This window comes from Grampus griseus, assembly GCF_964374135.1.
Source record: "Grampus griseus genome assembly, chromosome: 9".
Lineage (NCBI taxonomy): Eukaryota > Metazoa > Chordata > Mammalia > Artiodactyla > Delphinidae > Grampus > Grampus griseus.
The window spans coordinates 10,769,296-10,788,653 of NC_139003.1; the positions used below are offsets into that span (position 1 = coordinate 10,769,296).

The following is a 19,358-nucleotide window of genomic DNA, read 5'->3' on the forward strand; positions in this document are numbered from 1 at the left end:
CGTGACCCAGTCTCTCTCTTACCCAAAAACCTCATTTCCATCCTAAAACTTGATAATGAGTCTTTTAAGAATAGCATCTTGCAGGAATGATGAAAGTGAATAAAATGACAAGACGCTATGTGCTTGAGTGTAGTTTATATTATAAATTTTGTTTTCTGGAAACCCATTGTATAAATATGATTTAGTAGAAAAACTATCTTTTCACAAAACCTCTTCTTTAGGTCTTGACACATCATTCACCTCAGAGGAAACTTGCTAGGTTATATGCAATAGATAAAATTTTTTTAATGACTTGTTTATTGTCTTTGATGTGTATTATGTGATTCAGTATGTGCAGACTCTGGTCTCCATATTTTTAGTGTAAATATTGTATAAATTTTACTTCTGTCGTTCTCATTTCTTAGTGTTTTCATCTTTCTTCAACTCTTTGTGGAGCAAAGGAAACAGTACATTTCGGGCATAGAGTTGATATTAAATTTTAAAACTACTTCTCTTCTGAAATCTTTTTACCTTAGATTTTGCTGTTGAATTCATTATTTTTTTTCTTCTTTATATCTCGTCCTTCTTTGGTGCCAACTAGACAGGTCATTAATTAAACATGTAAACTGGTTCTCTGGAATGGAAATAGTCTCACTCCCAAAACTACTGGTTGGTTATGTAGTGTTATCTGAGCTTTGAAAATCTAGCAAAGCCACAAGGGAGGACCCAGTTTATCCTTCTGTGTAGAGAAAATCCTTTCCCATGTGTCATGAAAGCCACCGACAACACTTTTCACCACCTGCATGTGTAACATTAAGCTGCCAGCATTGGGAGGCAGTAAAATGATTTCTGAAGTAGCATCTGATGTATGCTTGGTACAATTGTAGTAACGTCTTACCAAATGTTATACTGAGTATTAAGCTTTTTGATTAAATATGTGATTTATAAAATTGCTGTTGAATTATTACTTTAAAGGATAATGTTCACTGTAACACTTTGGGTCTTGAGTCACAGTTGAAATGATACATTTGTCAATGAGAAAATTATTTTCTAAAATGTGTATTTTTCAAAATTTGAGGTGCACCTGAACTCTACAATATTATAAAATTAAATTGGTTATATTTGCATTATGTATATATAAATAAATGTTAAATATAATACATAATTATATAATTTAGTGGGGCAATTAAGCTAGTGTGAATTATAAGTAGGATAAAATATATTTAGAAAAATTGAAATCCACAAGCTACTTTAATGACACATGATTGATTTTTAATTAATAACAATTTCATTCTGTATATAAATGGAGATTTTAAAGTCTCAAGCTTATTCTCTTAGTGATCAAACTTCATCCCAGGAAGTACTGATTTAGAGTTGATGATTTGGAGCAAGTGAGAAAAGAAAGAATATTGTGTGTCATGGAACATACCTTGTATGATGTCAGTCCCGTTACATCTATTGAGTCTTATTTTCGGCCCATAGCAGGAGTTGGCAAACTGTAGCTTGCAGGTCAGCTGCCTAGAAGTAAAGTTTTATTGGAACACAGCAGTGCCCGTTGTTTTCCTACTTTCTACAGCTGCTTTCTTGCTATCATGACAGAGTTAAGTAACTGAGACAGAGACATTATAGTCCATAGAAGCTAAAATACTGACTGTCTGGGTCCTTAAGAAAAAAATTTGTTGACCCCTGGCCTAGAATATGGTCTGTTTTGAAGAATATTCCACGTGCAGTTGAAAAAGAATGTACATACCTGCTGTTGTTGGCTGGAGTGTTCTATAAATACAGGCATACCTCAGAGATACTGTGAGTTTGGTTCCAGACCACTGCAATAAAGCAAATGTTGTAATAAAGCAAGTCACATGGATTTCTTAAGTTTCCCAGTGCATATAAAAATTACGTTTACACTATACTGTAGTCTGTTAAGTGCACAATAGCCTTATGTCTTAAAATACAATGTATATATCTTAAATAAAAAAATTTCTTTTGCTAAAAAATGCTAGCCATCATCTAAGCCTTCAGTGACTCATAATCTTTTTGCTGTTGGGGGGGTCTTGCCTCAGTGGTGCTGGCTGCTGACCGAGGAGGGTAGTGGTTGCTGAACGTTCGCATGGCTGTGACCATTTCTTAAAATAAGACAGCCGTGAAGTTTGCCACATCGGTGGACTCTTCCTTTCATGAATGACTTCTCTGTAGCATGCAGTGCTGTTCGATAGCATTTTACCCACAGTAGAACGTCTTGCAAAATTAGAGTCAATCCTCTCAAACCCTGCCACTGCTTTATCAACTAAGTTTATGTACATTCTAAATCCTTTATTATCATTTCAACGGTCTTCATAGCATCCTCACCAGGAGTGAGGCTTTCTAGAGCTCTCTTTCTCTGTATGATTCCATTTCCTGCATTTTCAAGCTCTTCACCTTTCCTTAAAATTAATCTTGGTCTCCTCACGTTAGGGAGGCCGCAGGTCTCTGAGTTCTCCCTCATTGTGCTCTGAGATAGAAATTGCCTTCAGAAAGAAAGCTGAGGAATAATAGGGGCTCATCTTATTTGTTTCCCTTTTTTTTAACAGCAGCTGTCCTGAGCTGCCTGCTTTCCACTGTCTGAATACCATTGTTTAACATATTTTGTCTGATTTTCCAAGTTGTTACAGTTGAGAGGTAATTCCCATAGCATGGGCAGTAGTAGCTGTCTATATATTTTAACTTTTTACTGATCCATAAAATTTGCATTGTTTATTTTGAGTCAGAGTGCTCGGTTACAGAGCTGAATTATTCATTTGTTTGTTTGTTTCCTGCCTAGAATGAAATATGCTTTCACGAAGCCTCATATGATTTCATAATTGTGCCTCTCTTTACCACTTCTCTATTCATTAAAATAAATCATAAACCTAGAAGCATAAGCAGAGCATACCTAGGGATTGATAGCATATGGTATGGAGTAACTTGGTACTCACACTGCTGCTTGATTACCATGCAGCTCTGGTTGGATATACAAGTAGGGCAGATTTCAAATAAGGGCCAAGATTTTGTGAGAAGTTAAGTTGCATATTCTAATGGAAGTGTAGCAAGAAAACGTTCCTATGCCAGGCAAGGTAATCCTTCAACTCAGCGAACACTTAACATTAGCCTACAGTTGGACAAAATCATCTGACAAAAAGTCTATTTTATAATAAAGTGTTGAATGTCTCATGTAATTTATTTATTGAGTACTGTACTGAAAATGAAAAAGAGAATTATTGTGTCAGTTGTTTACCCTTGTGATCCTGTGGCTGCCCAGCATCTCCAAGAGAGTATGTCATATCACTAGCTTAGGAAGACATTAAAATTCAAAATTTGAGGTGTGATTTCTACTAAATGCTTATTGCTTTCACACCACTTAAAGTCAAAAAATCGAACCATTGTAAGTCAGGGACCGTCTGTATTTAAATACCTTTGATACCTTTATTGTATTCGGGACTTAGTAAAATAATCTGATTGTATCTATAAACACAGTCAAAAGTGGTACCATTTTTACTTATTGTATTTTAGATCACCGTTGATTTTTTCCTGCCTATTAATTAAGTTATGCAGTTTTGCAGAGAATATTAGCTCAGACCTTTGAATGAACAATTCCTGTTTCTTCACACTGGATACCATTACTTTTTTCTTGTATCTGGAGCCATAATCTTTCTCAACAATGTTCTCAAAATTTCTCCTCCTAACATATTCCTTTAATCAAGATCCTATCCTTTATTTAGCAATTAGCACAAATCCTTCTTTCCTTCTGCCTCAGTGGTACTTCTCTAATATATACGGGTTGACCAAATTAACACTGATGAATAAAATCAGGAGGGGAATAATGCAGTTATGTAGAGAACTTTCTCCACAAGAAACTCTTACTCCATTTCGTAAATGCATGTATCTGGGAGGCTGTAGAGAGCTTTTAGAGAATAAAGACGGTGCTGCCTGGGTGTGAGATTTGGTCTAGCTCTTATTAGCCTTCTAACCTCGGACAAGTTACTTAGCTTCTCTAGTAATAACTTTTGTTTGAACTGAATGGCTTCAGTCCTTCTTGCTTCATGCGGGGCATTTTCTAAGTCCTTTACATATGTTAACTCTTAATCCTCACAACCACTCCACATTATATCCTCATTTTACATAAGACGAAATGAGGCTCAGAGAAGTGAAATAATTTGGACAAGCTAAGAATTAGGGAGCAGGCGTAGTAAGAAGTTCATATTGAAGGTTTCTTTCCTTGTTCTTTTCCACTTCCTTCTTCCCCTTCCTTCCCTCTCCTGGCCTTTTTCTTCTCTTTTTACCATTTTTTTCTACTTCCTCCTCTCCACTCTTTCCCTCCCCTCACTCTGCTTCCTCTTTTTGTCCTCCCTTCCTTCCCCCGCCCCTCTTCCTTTTTCTCCTTTTCCCTCCTACTCCCACTTCTCTTCCTTTCATCCCCTCATCCCTCCTGCTTCTCCTTCTCTGCCTTTTCACTTTATTACATTATTGTCACCATCTGTGTACTTGGTGCTTTGGGGAATACCAAGATCAATCAGAGATCTCCTGCTCCAAGCACTTAGTCTAGAAGAAGCTAAAAGACATTTATAAAATTGCTTAAAATGAAATGGAAAGTAAGAGATTCACTGCTATGGAAGTTGGAAGGCAGTGGTTGTATCTTCTTTGGGAGCAGAGAAGGCTCTGTGGTCAGAAAATGTCTTATGAAAGACAGTAATTGTAACACACCGTGGTTAAGTATATCTTCTGTACGTGTCAGCCTTTCTCTCAGTTATTACATGTGATGGATCTTTAGCTCATGAATTAATCTCAACTCTTTTTGATCTCTTATGTTGTCATTAGTGAGTAGCAAGTGCAGTAATATTTAAAATATAAATATCAAGAGTCTATGCCATTTTTGTAGAGTTTGTAACACCTTTTAATACTAACGAGTCGGTGCTGGTAGACTGAGGATACTAAGAAGAGGTCCACTGGTGTGATGTACATCAGCAGTAGGCAGAAATGTGATCACTGGTGACACAAATCCATTTACTCTTCATCAGTTGCTATGTGCAGTCAGTCTCCAAATAGTTTTGAAAATTATCTTCTGTGTACACTGTCTTTTATATCATAATATAGTTTCTCTACATCTGTGAAGTGTCATCCCCAACAAGTACCTCTTCAGAATGCCCAGGCGCCTTGGCAACAGGTGCCTCAGAAAATGTTAGGTGGCTTTTAATTGCAACGTCCAAAAGCACATTTCAGGAAGATTCAAAAACTAATGCATTATATCAGGAAATGTTATAATTATTTTAGTTATCTCAGCGTGTATACCAGGTATGTTTTTGCTATGAGTCTTTTTAGAAATAAGCATCCTCATTCATTTTAAAAGCATCTTTGTTATACTGGAGAAAATTATATTAAAAACTTACTGAAGTTGGTTATCTTTTATTTATATAATTTTGTTTTCCTGTTAATATTTTACATGAATATATAAGTGAATTTACGTGATTGCTTTCCTTCATTAATTGCAGAGTAAGAAAAATATCTAATGCTCTTTAAGATGATATATCCTAGGGGATAGATGTTCAGCTGACTACATTTATCAGCTTTTATTTTTCATTTTATTTATTGTCAAAAAAATGTAGTATTTGGAAACTGCCAAATTGCTTCTTGATATTTGAGGCGCTAAAGTTTGTGGGGGAACATAGAGTAGGTCTTATTAGGAAGTCACGTGATTTGGACTGCACAGAACCAGAGTCCTAAGTTAAAATGACTGCTTTACATGGTGAAGTACTGGCCAAACTCACTTGACACACAAAACTCACTTGACTTCGTAGATTTCAATTCCTTTAAAAGGATAATGGAGGTATTGGAGGAATGATTCCTTTTATCCTTGCCAGCAACGTCTCAATCCCTTTAAGTTGCTATAACAGAATACCATAGACTGGATGGTTTATAAACAACAAACACTTACTTCTCCCAGTTCTGGAGGCTGGGAAGTTCTAGGTCAGAGTGCCAGCAGATTCACTGTATGGTGAGGTCTGTTCCCTAGACAGATAGATGGCTGTCTTCTTGCTGTGTCCTCATGTGATGGAAGGGGGGAGAGCTTTCTGGGGTTTCTCTTATAAGGGCACTCATCTATTCATGAGGGCTCCACCCTCTTGACCTGATCACCTCCTAATTTAGGTGTTAGGGTTTCAACATATGAATATGAATTTTGTGGGGACATAAACATTCAGACCATAAGAAGCATGAATATTCTGTGATCCATATGCGTTTTAACTTGTGTATGGTTGAATGGTGGTAGGTGGAGGCATTTGAAAGAAACTTTGAAAATGAATTAATTTTTGCAACAGGAAGAAAAAAAGAGATGTGAACTAATAGTCTATCTTTAGTCCTAATTAAGATATAAGGGAGTTACCAAAATAGGTATAAAATGAAATTTTGAAATTCATAGATACTATGGTAGGGACATTTTGAGGAGAAAAGTTTGTAGGAAGATGTTGAAACCAGGCAAGGTGATTTAGAAACCTATTTTACTTCCCAGTTTTGCCTTATTCTGAGAGAACTGTTGTTTTTTGCACATGGCTGATGTTCACTGAATGTTTCTGAAATCAATTGATTGAAATTTTTAATAAGTAACTATCATTGTTTAATGAAAAGACAAAACTGTGCAGTTTATATGGTACAGAACTCTGTGGTAGAATTTTCTCATAACCATTTAGTCCTAAGAAGATGTATAGATCAAAGAAGAGTTGGTCCAACATAGACTAGTTAACTGAGTTGACCTAAGAAGTCCTATTTCCAGTTGGGTTAAGAACTTAAAAACATTGTACAAAAGAACAAGGTTACTAATGGGTTTTTAAATACTCTTCCTTATTAATTTTATCCTGAATGTGTACACAAGAAGCTCTGAGTCAGAGTTCTTATTACCTCTAATAAAAGTTAGATGAAACAAGTATTAAATATTTAACTTTCATGGAATTCTATCAACCTCCTCTTGGATATGAAGGCCTTCCTTGCCTTTTGCACCACTTCCAGTTATATTTTGATATTGCATCAATTCCTGTGCTCTAGTTTTTATCCCTTGGCTCCTGCAATGATAGGTCAATGGTCCTGTGCTAATAGCTGCATACTCCATATGTGAAAGACAAGGAAATATGATATTTTCCCTTAACTTATTAAGTGGGAGGTGGCAGCTGTGCTTCTCCCCTCTTGAAAGAGTCTCTGGTGGAAATTTTATGGGCCTGAATCTTAACCCCAACCGATTTAACAATTTATATCAGTAAAATCTCTCCAGGAGCCACACAGCTCCGTGTGTCTTAGCTTTTATGACCTAGAGATGTCTCTAGGTTCTGGGGCTTTATCTCTTTTGACATATAATGCCCAGCAGTAATATTCAGTCTCCCTTTAACTAGGAACCTGGTTCCTTATGTAACAATTTGGCCATCTTGAGAAGACATATAGAAGTTATATTATGATTCTGAATCAGGACAATTAGGTAAAAAGCTAGATCTAATTTTTATGGTATATGAAGAGCAGAATATTTCTGGAAGACATGAAAGCAACTATTCTCTTCTTTATATCATAGGTACTTAGGAAGCTCAGAAAGCAAGAGCGTTTGGCCAGAGTACTGGAAGTCCAGGGAAGTGTTATTTCTCCACAGTTAGGTGTTTTAAGTGGGAAGAAATTCTACCAGGTCATGTCAGTGTTTTACGTAAAAAATAGTAAAGGATGGCTTATGTAGATATAGTAAGGTAGGTTTTCCAAAATGAGTTCTGAAAAAATATAAATGGTAGGGAAGAGAAATAAGGTAACAGTGATATAATTAGAAACATCCATTTGGGGAAATTCTTTTTCTTTAGTAACCGTGACCTTTGTGGTATTGCAGAACTATCTAGAAGATTCCTATTTCTAGAAATATGTCAGTAGGATTTTTTTTTTTTTTTTTTTTTTTGCGGTACGCGAGCCTCTCACCGTTGTGGCCTCTCCCGTTGCGGAGCACAGGCTCCGCACGCGCAGGCTCAGCGGCCATGGCTCACGGACCCAGCTGCTCCGCGGCATGTTGGATCCTCTCAGACCGCGGCACGAACCCGTGTCCCCTGCATCGGCAGGCTGACTCTCAACCACTGCGCCACCAGGGAAGCCCTGTCAATAGGATATTTAGAAAATGGTTTTGAACTGACTCCTGCTCTACAAAGAATGCCTAATCCTCATCATCATTTGTTCAGTTCAAATCTGCTGGAAGTTTTGAACTGGTATCAGGGTAAAATACTGTCAAAGTTCGTATATATTTGTAGAAGGGACTATGCAGAGACTATGAGTCTTTGTGTTAGGGTTTTGAACTGAGAGCTTTTTTTAAACCAATAATCTTCTTTAATCTTTACATATATATTTTTTAAATAAATTTATTTATTTATTTATCTTTGGCTGCGTTGGGTCTTCGTTGCTGAGCTCGGGCTCTCTCTAGCTGCGGCGAGCGGGGCCACTCTTCTTTGCGGAGCGCGGACTTCTCATTGCGGTGGCTTCTCTTGTGGAGCACGGGCTCTAGAGCGCAGGCTCAGTAGTTGTGGCGCGTGGGCTTAGTTGCCCCGTGGCATGTGGGATCTTCCCCGACCAGGGCTCGAACCCACGTCCCCTGCATTGGCAGGCGGATTCTTAACCACTGCGACACCAGGGAAGCCCCTTTATATGTTTTTTTAAGCAAGATAAATATTGACTGATAGACTAAGTTGACACATTAGTTGGATATGTGGAGTTGCCCTCAATCATACTGTATGGAAACTAAGCATATAAGATGTAACATCCCATTCACTCCGAAAATAGGCTCTGTTGCTTTTTCCTTTTGAGTACATTAGCTCTCTCTCTCTGGTCCTTAATAATCATAGTTTTAAAGGTTAGCAACTAAGTAGCCTTAAATAGTTGGCTTACTTGGAACTCTTTCTTTCAGCTTTCTGCCTGAATTCATCAGTGGAGACTTTGATTCTATTAGGCCTGAAGTTAGAGAATACTACGCCATTAAGGTAAACCATTAACACTTCTATATTTAAGGTCTTTCTCATGTGATTGCTTTTCCTATGTTTTTTTCCCTGGTTTTCTTGGTGTATGTGTAGGGATTGAGAAACTCATTGTTTGGTTACTTTGTTACTTAAGAAGTTTTTTTCTAGCAATTGTCATACACATTCAAATGGAAATTTAGAAAATGACAAGTGGAAACACAATTTTAGAATTTCTATGACCATCAGTTAAACATTAATGCTTAGTCTTTTAAGCATGTATATTTTAAATGAGTTTATAGTTTTTATGCCTCATTAAAAATATACTGTATTGTCTACATCCTCATTAATTATGTATTTTTCACACATTTTAAATTTCATTTAATGAATGTATTGTATTTTACTTAACCAGTTCCCAATTGATGTACATTTAAATGTTGTCCATTTTATTGTAAATGAAAAACATCTTTGTAAATGAATTTTTATAAAAATCCCTAATTGTGAGTACCTAGAATTTTAGAACCAGTTATTTTTTTTAATATTAGTTTTCTTGAAACTATTACTAAAATAATAGTGTTATTCAGAACAGAACTACTCTGTTCTGAATAACACTATTCATTACAACTTGAAATTAATAATAATGTGCAGCTTATTAAGGTGTTCATTTTGTCACTATTGTGCACATCTTCCAAAGATCCTTGCCACTTAAGAACATACAAATGATCTAATTGCGAATGATAAAAGACACAGAGGAGTGTCTTATACTAATTAATCACTCAAGTTTTCACTGGCTTTAGAGGACGATGCAGGGTTTTTAAAATGATAATTATAGCCTCAGCAGTTCTTCTAGCCACAGCACCATCATCTGTGTTATTGTGAACTGGCATTAGTAAATCGTGCATTTTGTAAAGAAACAGCAGTTATTGAAAGAAACTTTAAATTCTGTATAAGGCTCTGGGATGGATGAGATTAATTCATAAAGAAGAAAGAGGAAAACTTTTGTAGGAAGGAAGGAGGGAGGGGGAGGCAGGGGAGGATAGAAGGAAAGAAGGGAAAAGGAAAAAGAAAAGAAAGAGAAAAAAGGGAAACATGAATCTAGGTGAGGAAACAAGGTACCAAGGTTATAAAGTGTAGGCTGTTGTGATGGAAATTCTGGGACCAGCGGTGAATGCAGATCTGTGCACACCCCATCTACCCACCAGCTGATCAGCCTTTCCATCAGCAAATGAAGACTGCTCCCAAGTCAGTGTTTGATATTCATGCTCAATTACCTTAACAATGGCATGTTTCTATTCATTCCCCACAGTCTCACTTCTCATTAACTCCATACCTCAACCTCCTTGGGATGGAAAGCCCTCAGCCTTGCTTACAATGCAGAGTTTTGCAAATTCATAGACATTAATCATATTTTCGGGAGCAGAAGAAACAGCAGGAGAGGCAGGGACAAGCAGACCCAGAAACCAGTTGAAGATCTGGCCAGATGTGACTGTTCTCTCCCTCTCTTGAATGCTGCCAGCTTGCCAAGACTGCAAGTGTCAATCTGACAGGATGAGGAAATAGCAGGAAAGAATGGGAAGCCCGCTTTTTTTGTTTCTGAGTGGCTCGGGGGTGAAGGAGAATTTTGAGTTAATACCTTTAGATGAATTTCCCTTATATTTCCTGCTTCACTCTTGATTTGAACCTCCAAAGCTAACTTCTATTTGTTAAGGTTTTGTTTGAAAAATAAGATTAACCGAATCTTCTAATTCCTACATTGCGTGCTTCTAAGCTGATGTAGTACAATCTAGGTTGGTTTTTTTTTTTCATGTATCGATGAGAACTCACTGCTTTTGAGCTCTTTGGATCTGTTCTTAGAGGGCGTCAGTGATGTCTTGTATAAGCTAATGTGCTCTGTAGAGCACATGGCGAATGTTTGGCTGCAGTTTTAATAACGATGGTAATGACAACAAGTTAATGCAGCATCACACACAATTCATATAAGCCATTATCTCCACCTTAAGCAATCTTTAAGCTGCTCTGTTACAAATGAAAGGAGGTTATTTCCACTGAAAGTGGAAAATACACTTTTTTTCCGACCTGGTTTGGATCATCAATGAAGCTGAAACTGAGGCTCTATTGAAGAAAGTAAAATAAGGAAGAAATTTTAAATGCTAAAGTTTTGTTAAAATCATAAAGTCGATTCGTAGCCAACATTAGTTCATACGACTTTTTTCCCCGGTAGATACATCATTGCATCATTGACTTACGTGTTTCTGGGATGAGACAAGATGGGGAGGGGTCTGGACAAATTTGAATTTATTTCACTTTCTTTCCATCACTCACTGTTTAACCCTTTTGAATTTGGCTTCTTCCAACACTACTCAAGGTACCTCTTACTCTTATTATAGGAGAAATCCAGGTCTATACGCGACTTTTACTTGGTTTGCCTGCTTAATTTCTGAAAATGCTGAAATATCAAGTAGTTAGTTTGTCAGCTTTTAAACAGAATATACCCTAGTTCTTGCCATCTGTATTTGTTAGTTACTACTGTGTAACAAATTGCCCTAAAATTTAGCAGCTTAAAACAGCAAACAGTTCTTCTCTTGCACAGGGACTCCGGGTAAGAAATACGGGAGTCACTTAATAGGGCGGTAGTGGCTCAAGGTTTCCCATGAGGTTATAATGTAGCCTGGTTTTTCCGTCATCTCAAGGCACCCCTGGGGCTACAGAAATTTCTTCCAAGATTATTCCTGTGGTTCTTGGTTGGTTTTACTGGCTGTTACTTCTTACTGGCTCTTGGTTGGAGACATCAGTTCATGGCCATTGGGCTGCTCACAGCATGGCAGGCTGCTTTCCGGGGAAAGAGGGAGGGAAAAGAAAACATGTATGCGAGAGAGCCAGCCCAAGACAGAAATAGTGGTCCTTTTTTTTTTTGTGGTACGTGGGCCTCTCACTGTCATGGCCTCTCCCGTTGCGGAGCACAGGCTCCGGACGCACAGGCTCAGTGGCCATGGCTCACGGGCCCAGCCGCTCCGTGGCATGTGGGATCCTCCCGGACCGGGGCACAAACCCGTGTCCCCTGCATCGGCAGGTGGACTCTCAACCACTGCGCCACCAGGGAAGCCCAAAAACTGCATATTTTAGAGAGCAATGATGTACCATTGGATTCATGCCAAAGACATAATTTGAAATTTCAGTTGAAGGACAGTGTGACTTGTAACTATCAATGTATTTTTCCATGCTGATAGCTCCATGTAACCTGTTTTAATATTAAACATATAGATACAATAAACACTGATTATATGTAGTTATAGTCCAACTAATTGTGATCCACTTCCTTGATGCATGTGGTATATGCCATTCTTTCTTTTTAACAAGAAATAGTTTATTTTATGACTTTCATACATTGACTTAATTTTTAAAATATTTAATATTTTCAATGTTATTTATTCTTCTTAACTTATAAGAAGTATACATTTTTTAATTTTTAATTTTTTAACATCTTTATTGGAGTATAATTGCTTTACAATGGAATATTAATTTCTGCTTTATAACAAAGTGAATCAGTTATACATATACATATATCCCCATATCTCCTCCCTCTTGCATCTTGCTCCCACCCTCCCTATCCCACCCCTCTAGGTGGTCACAAAGTGCTGAGCTGATCTCCCTGTGCTATGTGGCTGCTTCCCACTAGCTGTTTTACACTTGGTAGTGTATATACGTCCATGCCACTCTCTCACTTCATCCCAGCTTACCCTTCCCCCTCCCCGTGTCCTCAAGTCCATTCTCTATGTCTGCGTCTTTATTCCTGTCCTGCCCCTAGGTCCTTCAGAACCTTTTTTTTTTTTTTGATTCCATATATATGTGTTAGCATACGATATTTGTATTTCTCTTTCTGACCACTCTGTATGAGAGACTCTAGGTCCATCCACCTCACTACAAATAACTCAATTTCGTTTCTTTTTATGGCTGAGTAATATTCTGTTGTTATATATGTGCCACATCTTCTTTATCCATTCATCTGTCGATGGACACTTAGGTTGTTTCCATGTCCTGGCTACTGTAAATAGAGCTGCAATGAACATTGTGGTACATGACTCTTTTTGAATTATGGTTTTCTCAGGGTATATGCCCAGTATATGCTGGGTCGTATGGTAGTTCTATTTTTAGTTTTTTAAGGAACCTCCATACTGTTCTCCATAGTGGCTGTATCACTTTACATTCCCACCAACAGTGCAAGAGGGTTCCCTTTTCTCCACACCCTCTCCAGCATTTACTGTTTGTAGATTTTTTGATGATGGCCATTCTGACCAGTGTGAGGTGATACCTCGTTGTAGTTTTGATTTGCATTTCTCTAATGATTAGTGATGTTGAGCATCCTTTCACATGTTTGTTGGCAATCTGTGTATCTTCTTTGGAGAAATGTCTATTTAGGTCTTTGGCCCACTTTTGGATTGGAGTATTTGTTTTTTTGATATTGAGCTGTCTGAGCTGCTTGTAAACTTTGGAGATTAACCCTTTGTCCTTTTGGGCATTAATCTCCTTTTAACCTTTCTCTAGGAGGTGGGTCAAAAAGGATCTTGCTGTGGTTTATGTCATAGAGTGTTCTGCCTGTGTTTTCCTCTAAGAGTTGTATAGTGTCTGGCCTTACATTAAGGTCTTTAATCCATGTTGAGTTTATTTTTGTGTATGGTGTTAGGGAGTGTTCTCATTTCATTCTTTTACATGTAGCTGTCCAGTTTTCCCAGCACCACTTATTGAAGAGGCTGGCTTTTCTTCATTGTATATTCTGCCTCTTTTATCAAAAATAAGGTGACCATATGTGCATGGGTTTATCTCTGGGCTTTATCCTGTTCCATTGATCTATCTTTCTGTTTTTGTGCCAGTACCATACTGTCTTGATTACTGTAGCTTTGTAGTACAGTCTGAAGTCTGGGAGCCTGATTCCTCCAGCTCTGTTTTTCTTTCTCAAGATTCCTTTGGCTATTCGGGGTGTTCTGTGTTTCCATACAGATAGTGAAATTTTTTGTTCTAGTTGTGTGGAAAATGCCACTGGTAGTTTGATAAGGATTGCATTGAATCTGTAGATTGCTCCTGGGTAGTATAGTCATTTTCACAATGTTGATTCTTCCAATCCAAGAACATGGTATATCTCTCCATCTGCTTGTATCATCTTTAATTTCTTTCATCAGTGTCTTATAGTTTTCTGCATACAGGTCTTTTGTCTCCTTAGGTAGGTTTATTCCTAGGTATTTCATTCTTTTTGATGCATTGGTAAATGGGAGTGTTTCCATAATTTCTCTTTCATATTTTTCATCCTTAGTGTATAGGAATGCCGGAGATTTCTGTGCATTAATTTTGTATCCTGCTACTTTACCAGATTCATTGATTAGCTCTAGCAGATTTCTGGTAGCATCTTTAGGATTCTCTATGTATAGTATCATGTCATCTGCAAACAGTGACAGCTTTACTTCTTCTTTTCCAGTTTGGATTCCTTTTATGTCTTTTTCTTCTCTCATTGCTGTGGCTAAAACTTCCAAAACTATGTTGAATAATAGTGGTGAGAGTGGGCAACCTTGTCTTGTTCCTGATCTTAGTGGAAATGGTTTCAGTTTTTCACCATTGAGAATGATGTTGGCTGTGGGTTTGTCATATATGGCCTTTATTTTATTGAGGTAAGTTCCCTCTATGCCTACTTTCTGGAGGGTTTTTATCATAAATGGGTGTTGAATTTTGTTGAAAGCTTTTTCTGCATCTATTGAGATGATCATATGTTTTTTTCCCTTCAGTTTGTTACTGTGGTGTATCACATTGATTGATTTGCATATATTGAAGAATCCTTGCATTCCTGGGATAAACCCCACTTGATCATGGTGTATGATCCTTTTAATGTGCTGTTGGATTCTGTTTGCTAGTATTTTGTTGAGGATTTTTGCATCTATGTTCACCAGTGATATTGGCCTGTAGTTTTCTTTCTTTGTGACATCTTTGTCTGGTTTTGGTATCAGGGTGATGGTGGCCTTGTAGAATGAGTTTGGGAGTGTTCCTCCCTCTGCTGTATTTTGGAAGATTTTGAGAAGGATAGGTGTTAGCTCTTCTCTAAATGTTTGATAGAATTAGCCTGTGAAGCCATCTGATCCTGGGCTTTTGTTTGTTGGAAGATTTTTAATCCCAGTCTCAGTTTCAGTGCTTGTGATTGGTCTGTTTATATTTTCTGTTTCTTCCTGGTTCAGTCTCGGAAGGTTGTGCTTTTCTAAGAATTTGTCCATTTCTTCCAGGTTGTCCATTTTATTGGTGGTATGCCATTCCTAATTTATTCCGTAAAGCCTCCTTTTCAGATAGCTGTGACATCTTTGTGTTTCCTCTTTTGCCCATTTGTCTTAGTTCGTCTCTGCCTGGTTCACTAATATTAACTCATAATGAGGCGTGTCTTTACAGATTTTCTCCTTGATATTTTATTTTCCTTTATATTTTTCACTTTCTGAGTCAGTCAGTGCTTCTTTGATTCAAGGTTAAAATCACCTATTTCAGTCTTTTTAGTTATTCTGTCAGTCATGCCCACATGTGTTTCAGTTTCCTGAGACCTTTGAAGAAACTGTAATATCTCATGTAACTTCTGATATTCTGTTACTGTTGCATATAGTCTTTGGGGTTCTACTGGACATAGGAAGCGGGTTTTAAAGCCTGCTTCCTTATGTTTAGGAGGTTAAGGAATTAGTTGCAGTATTTAATTAATGCCTTAGAAAGTCACCGAAAAACAGGTTTTTCCATAATTGTAATTGTGTAGGATATAAGATAGCAATACGTTGTAAATATACTGATAAAAATGTAAAATAATTTAAAATATTATAAAAATTAAACAGTGTTATTAAGCCCAGTTTTATGATGTGGAAACTGAAGCTCATAAAGCTTAAATGACTTGAGGAAAATGGTAGAACTAGCTAGAGACAGCTCTCATATCAATGTTCATGTTTTCCATAAAAATTTTTTATTAAAACTGGGACTCAGTTACTACTACTGCTCTTAAACAGATTACATCTTTGGTCTGTTGGACAGGACAGTTGTTTTTTGCACAAGGTATTTAGCATCCCTGGGAATGAATGCAGTATCACCAGCAATGTGATAATGGTCAGTGTGAGAACCAAACGCTCTCCCTTCACATTTCCATCATGTCACTCCCTTTCACCCGCATTTCTGGGGTAGCAGGAGTAGAACTGCAATAGTTGGGCCAGACCAAGAATGACCAAACAAACTGGTAAATTATTACATTATATAAAATCTATTTATAGGACATGGAATTGAGCCAAGATAGGACATTGAAGAACCAAGGTGATTTGGTAGCAGAAAGATAGCAAGGGCAGGGGTAGGCTGTAAGTATAAGAACGTCATCTTTGTTCTATGACAAAAGTGAGTCTTTTGGCATTCTGAAAACTGTTACCATGAACACAAGGCCATGTTCTCGACAGGCTGGTGAAAACTACCCTCGTCATAAGTCAGGAATAGGCCCCTAGATCTTAGTTCTGATATTATCTTCTCAGTTAATTCTTCCAGATCCTGGAAGAACACTGTATGGTATCCTAACCATACCGTGGTCAAGAGTATTGGAACATGGTGTGGGCCCAAGACCCTGTTAGCCCTGCAGTTACAAAGGTAAGACTTGGTTGAAGAGATACAGTGAACCCCAGTGTAAATGATGAGTGAGACTTGCAGTAATGTTGAGTTGATGCTAGGCCACTAATTTTCTATTAGAGACATAACAAGATTATTCTAGGCCAGCTGGTAATTCTACAGCACTGTAAACTGCAGGAGTGGAGACAGAGATCCAGGCACACTGTTGTCTCCTTGTTCTTTCATTGTATCTTTTTCAGAATTGGGAAAGATAAGATTTTATTTTTCGGAAATAACATGAATTATTAAAGAATATCTTTTATTAAATCATTGTTTCTTGATGATATTTTCCTATTGTCATCTAACAGTGGCATGACCATATCCACATTTCTGCAGACTCAGTCACTGGGCAAGGGTAGTCTGTCTAAACTTTTTTTTAAATTTATTTTATTTATTTTTGGCTGTGTTGGGTCTTTGTTGTTGCACATGGGTTTTCTCTAGTTGCAGAGAGCAGGGGCTACTCTTCATTGCGGTGCACGGGCTTCTCATTGTGGTAGCTTCTCTTGGTGTGGAGCACGGGCTCTAGATTTGTAGGCTTCAGTAGCTGTGGCACGCGGGCTTTGTTGCTCCATGGCATGTGGGATCTTCCCGGACCAGGGCTCGAACTTGTCTCCTGAATTGGCAGGCAGATTCTTAACCACTGCACCACCGGGGAAGCCCTGTCTAAACTTTTTTAACCTGTGCTCCTTTTGTTAAATATAAGATGCCATAAATGTTATATCTAATAGCAGAAAATTTCTCATCATTTTACATCTCATCATAATGTCTGTTGCTTCTATAAATGTGTTTCAGTTGCATTTTAGGAGACTGAGTATTTGGGTTTGAATATATTTTTTCCCAGTCAGAATAATGGGAAACGGGCTTTTGGTTGACATTTGAATAGGATGTCTGATTTTTCTTAAATGGACTACTGATGTTAAGCAGGAAGTGCTTGTGTTTTCATTCCAATTTAAAGACAAAGACACCGATTCTCAAATAGTGTGTGTGGGAGGTATAGGTAGTTATATTACTTAGGCAGAGATGTCAAATAACTTAATAGTCTTGGCTATCAGTAGTGTGCCTTTTAGTTTTTAAGTTTTTATAAATGAAGCGATAATGTTTTCATGAACTAACTATGCAGATTATTTTTTGAGTTGTTAGTTTGCATATATGGATGTCTTACCAAGGCATACAAATTAAATTATGTTATATAGCCCTGGCTTTTTCATATATTTGTAATAATGGTCACATAATGTTGTACATGTGAGAGACCTCTCGAAGTGCTAAAAGAACTATTTTAATGTAAAGTGTTAGTATTTTGTTTTACTCTGTAAAGTTGTTAACTGAAAAGCTTTTTAATAACTATCCTCAGTAACATTGCTTTTAAAATGATTTCTAATCATTTTATTTCCATAAGTGTACAATTTATGAACCTAGATTTGATTCATAATCAGAATTAATTATAGTATCCTTGTGAGTTTGACAGCGCCTTGGGTTCAATTCTATTTACATTTAACAGTCTCCACAGATGTTTTTAATCTTCAGTTAAAAACATCTGCGTGGCTCTGCCTAATCTCATGTATCTTGTTATTTTCTCCTTTTAGCTGTGTCTCTTTCCCAGTTCCACCCAGCCACATGCCAACAACTTTTAGACATGGTAAAATTAATTAATTTAGAGAAAATGGCAAACAGGACTGTGAGAAATTGTAGAACATTAGCAAGTGTGACTCTTATGCCAAACAGAGGAAATTGTATGAATATATAAAGCTCAGCTCCATTTATTGGTATACTTTTTTAAGCGAAACACACACACACACACACACACACACACACACACAGACACACACACACACACACACACAGACACACACACACACACACACACACACACACACACACACACACACACACACACACACACACACACACACACACACACACACACACACACACCCCATAATAAATTCGTAGGCTTAAGCATGAAGACTAATTAACATCTGCTGAGCTCTAAAGGCTTTGTGAAGGGAATTATAGACAGGCAGTTTCCACTGACAGCTGAGTGACAGGTTCTTCACTTTGGTAGGCTTACCCTTCTAGCATCTCAGCAAGGCAATGATGAGACAGGCAGGGGACATTATGTGAAACTGTCTCTTGAATACACCTTCATTCTTAGGCTTGCCTCAATCATAGTCCTTTCAAATTGTCTATATTTTGCAAAGCCTGTCTTGTTTGAATTTGTGTAACATACTTAAGGCATTTAAAAAGGGGGAGCCTATGCCCTTTAAATTGTTAAGCCCTCCCAAGTGCCTCACATGTGACTCCTGGGCCAGCCCAGCTTGTCTCTTCTCTAACTCTGTGATCTCTGGGGCCTCTGTGACTGTTTCTCTTCCCTCATTCCTCTGGATCATGGAACCCCCTACTCATCAGTCTTCCCCCACAGTTCCCCACCTGTAGCTATTGGGTATTCCTTCCTTTGTTCTTTCCTCGCGGAGCTTGATCGAAACATTTTATCATAATTTTCCTCCTTATCCCTATTAATATGTAATATGTGATCTCCTGCAACCTGAAGTCTTGGTCATTCCTTCTGGGATCCCTAGGAATTAGTAGGTTCTCACGAAAGTTTATATGACTCAGGTGTCTAATCCTTCTTTTAGATACTTGGTATAAAAAAGATTTATACCAAGTGCCACATGTTAACTTGGTATAAAAAAGATTTCTGTGATCAAATGAGTTTGTGAAATTTGACATTCTCTATGTCCCTCTTGGAAATTCACCATGCACAGT

At 37.6% G+C, this 19,358-nt stretch overlaps 1 protein-coding gene across 3 annotated transcripts in view; it reads left to right on the forward strand.

Moving 5' to 3' along the window:
• TPK1 (thiamin pyrophosphokinase 1) overlaps window positions 1-19,358 on the forward strand; it is a 341,016-nt gene that overhangs the window by 142,101 nt on the left and 179,557 nt on the right. For all 3 annotated transcript variants that reach the window (XM_082661977.1, XM_082661975.1, XM_082661976.1), the window contains one exon: window positions 8,900-8,972. In XM_082661977.1, coding sequence (XP_082518103.1) covers window positions 8,900-8,972 — 73 coding nt within the window. The remainder of the gene's footprint in view (window positions 1-8,899; window positions 8,973-19,358) is intronic.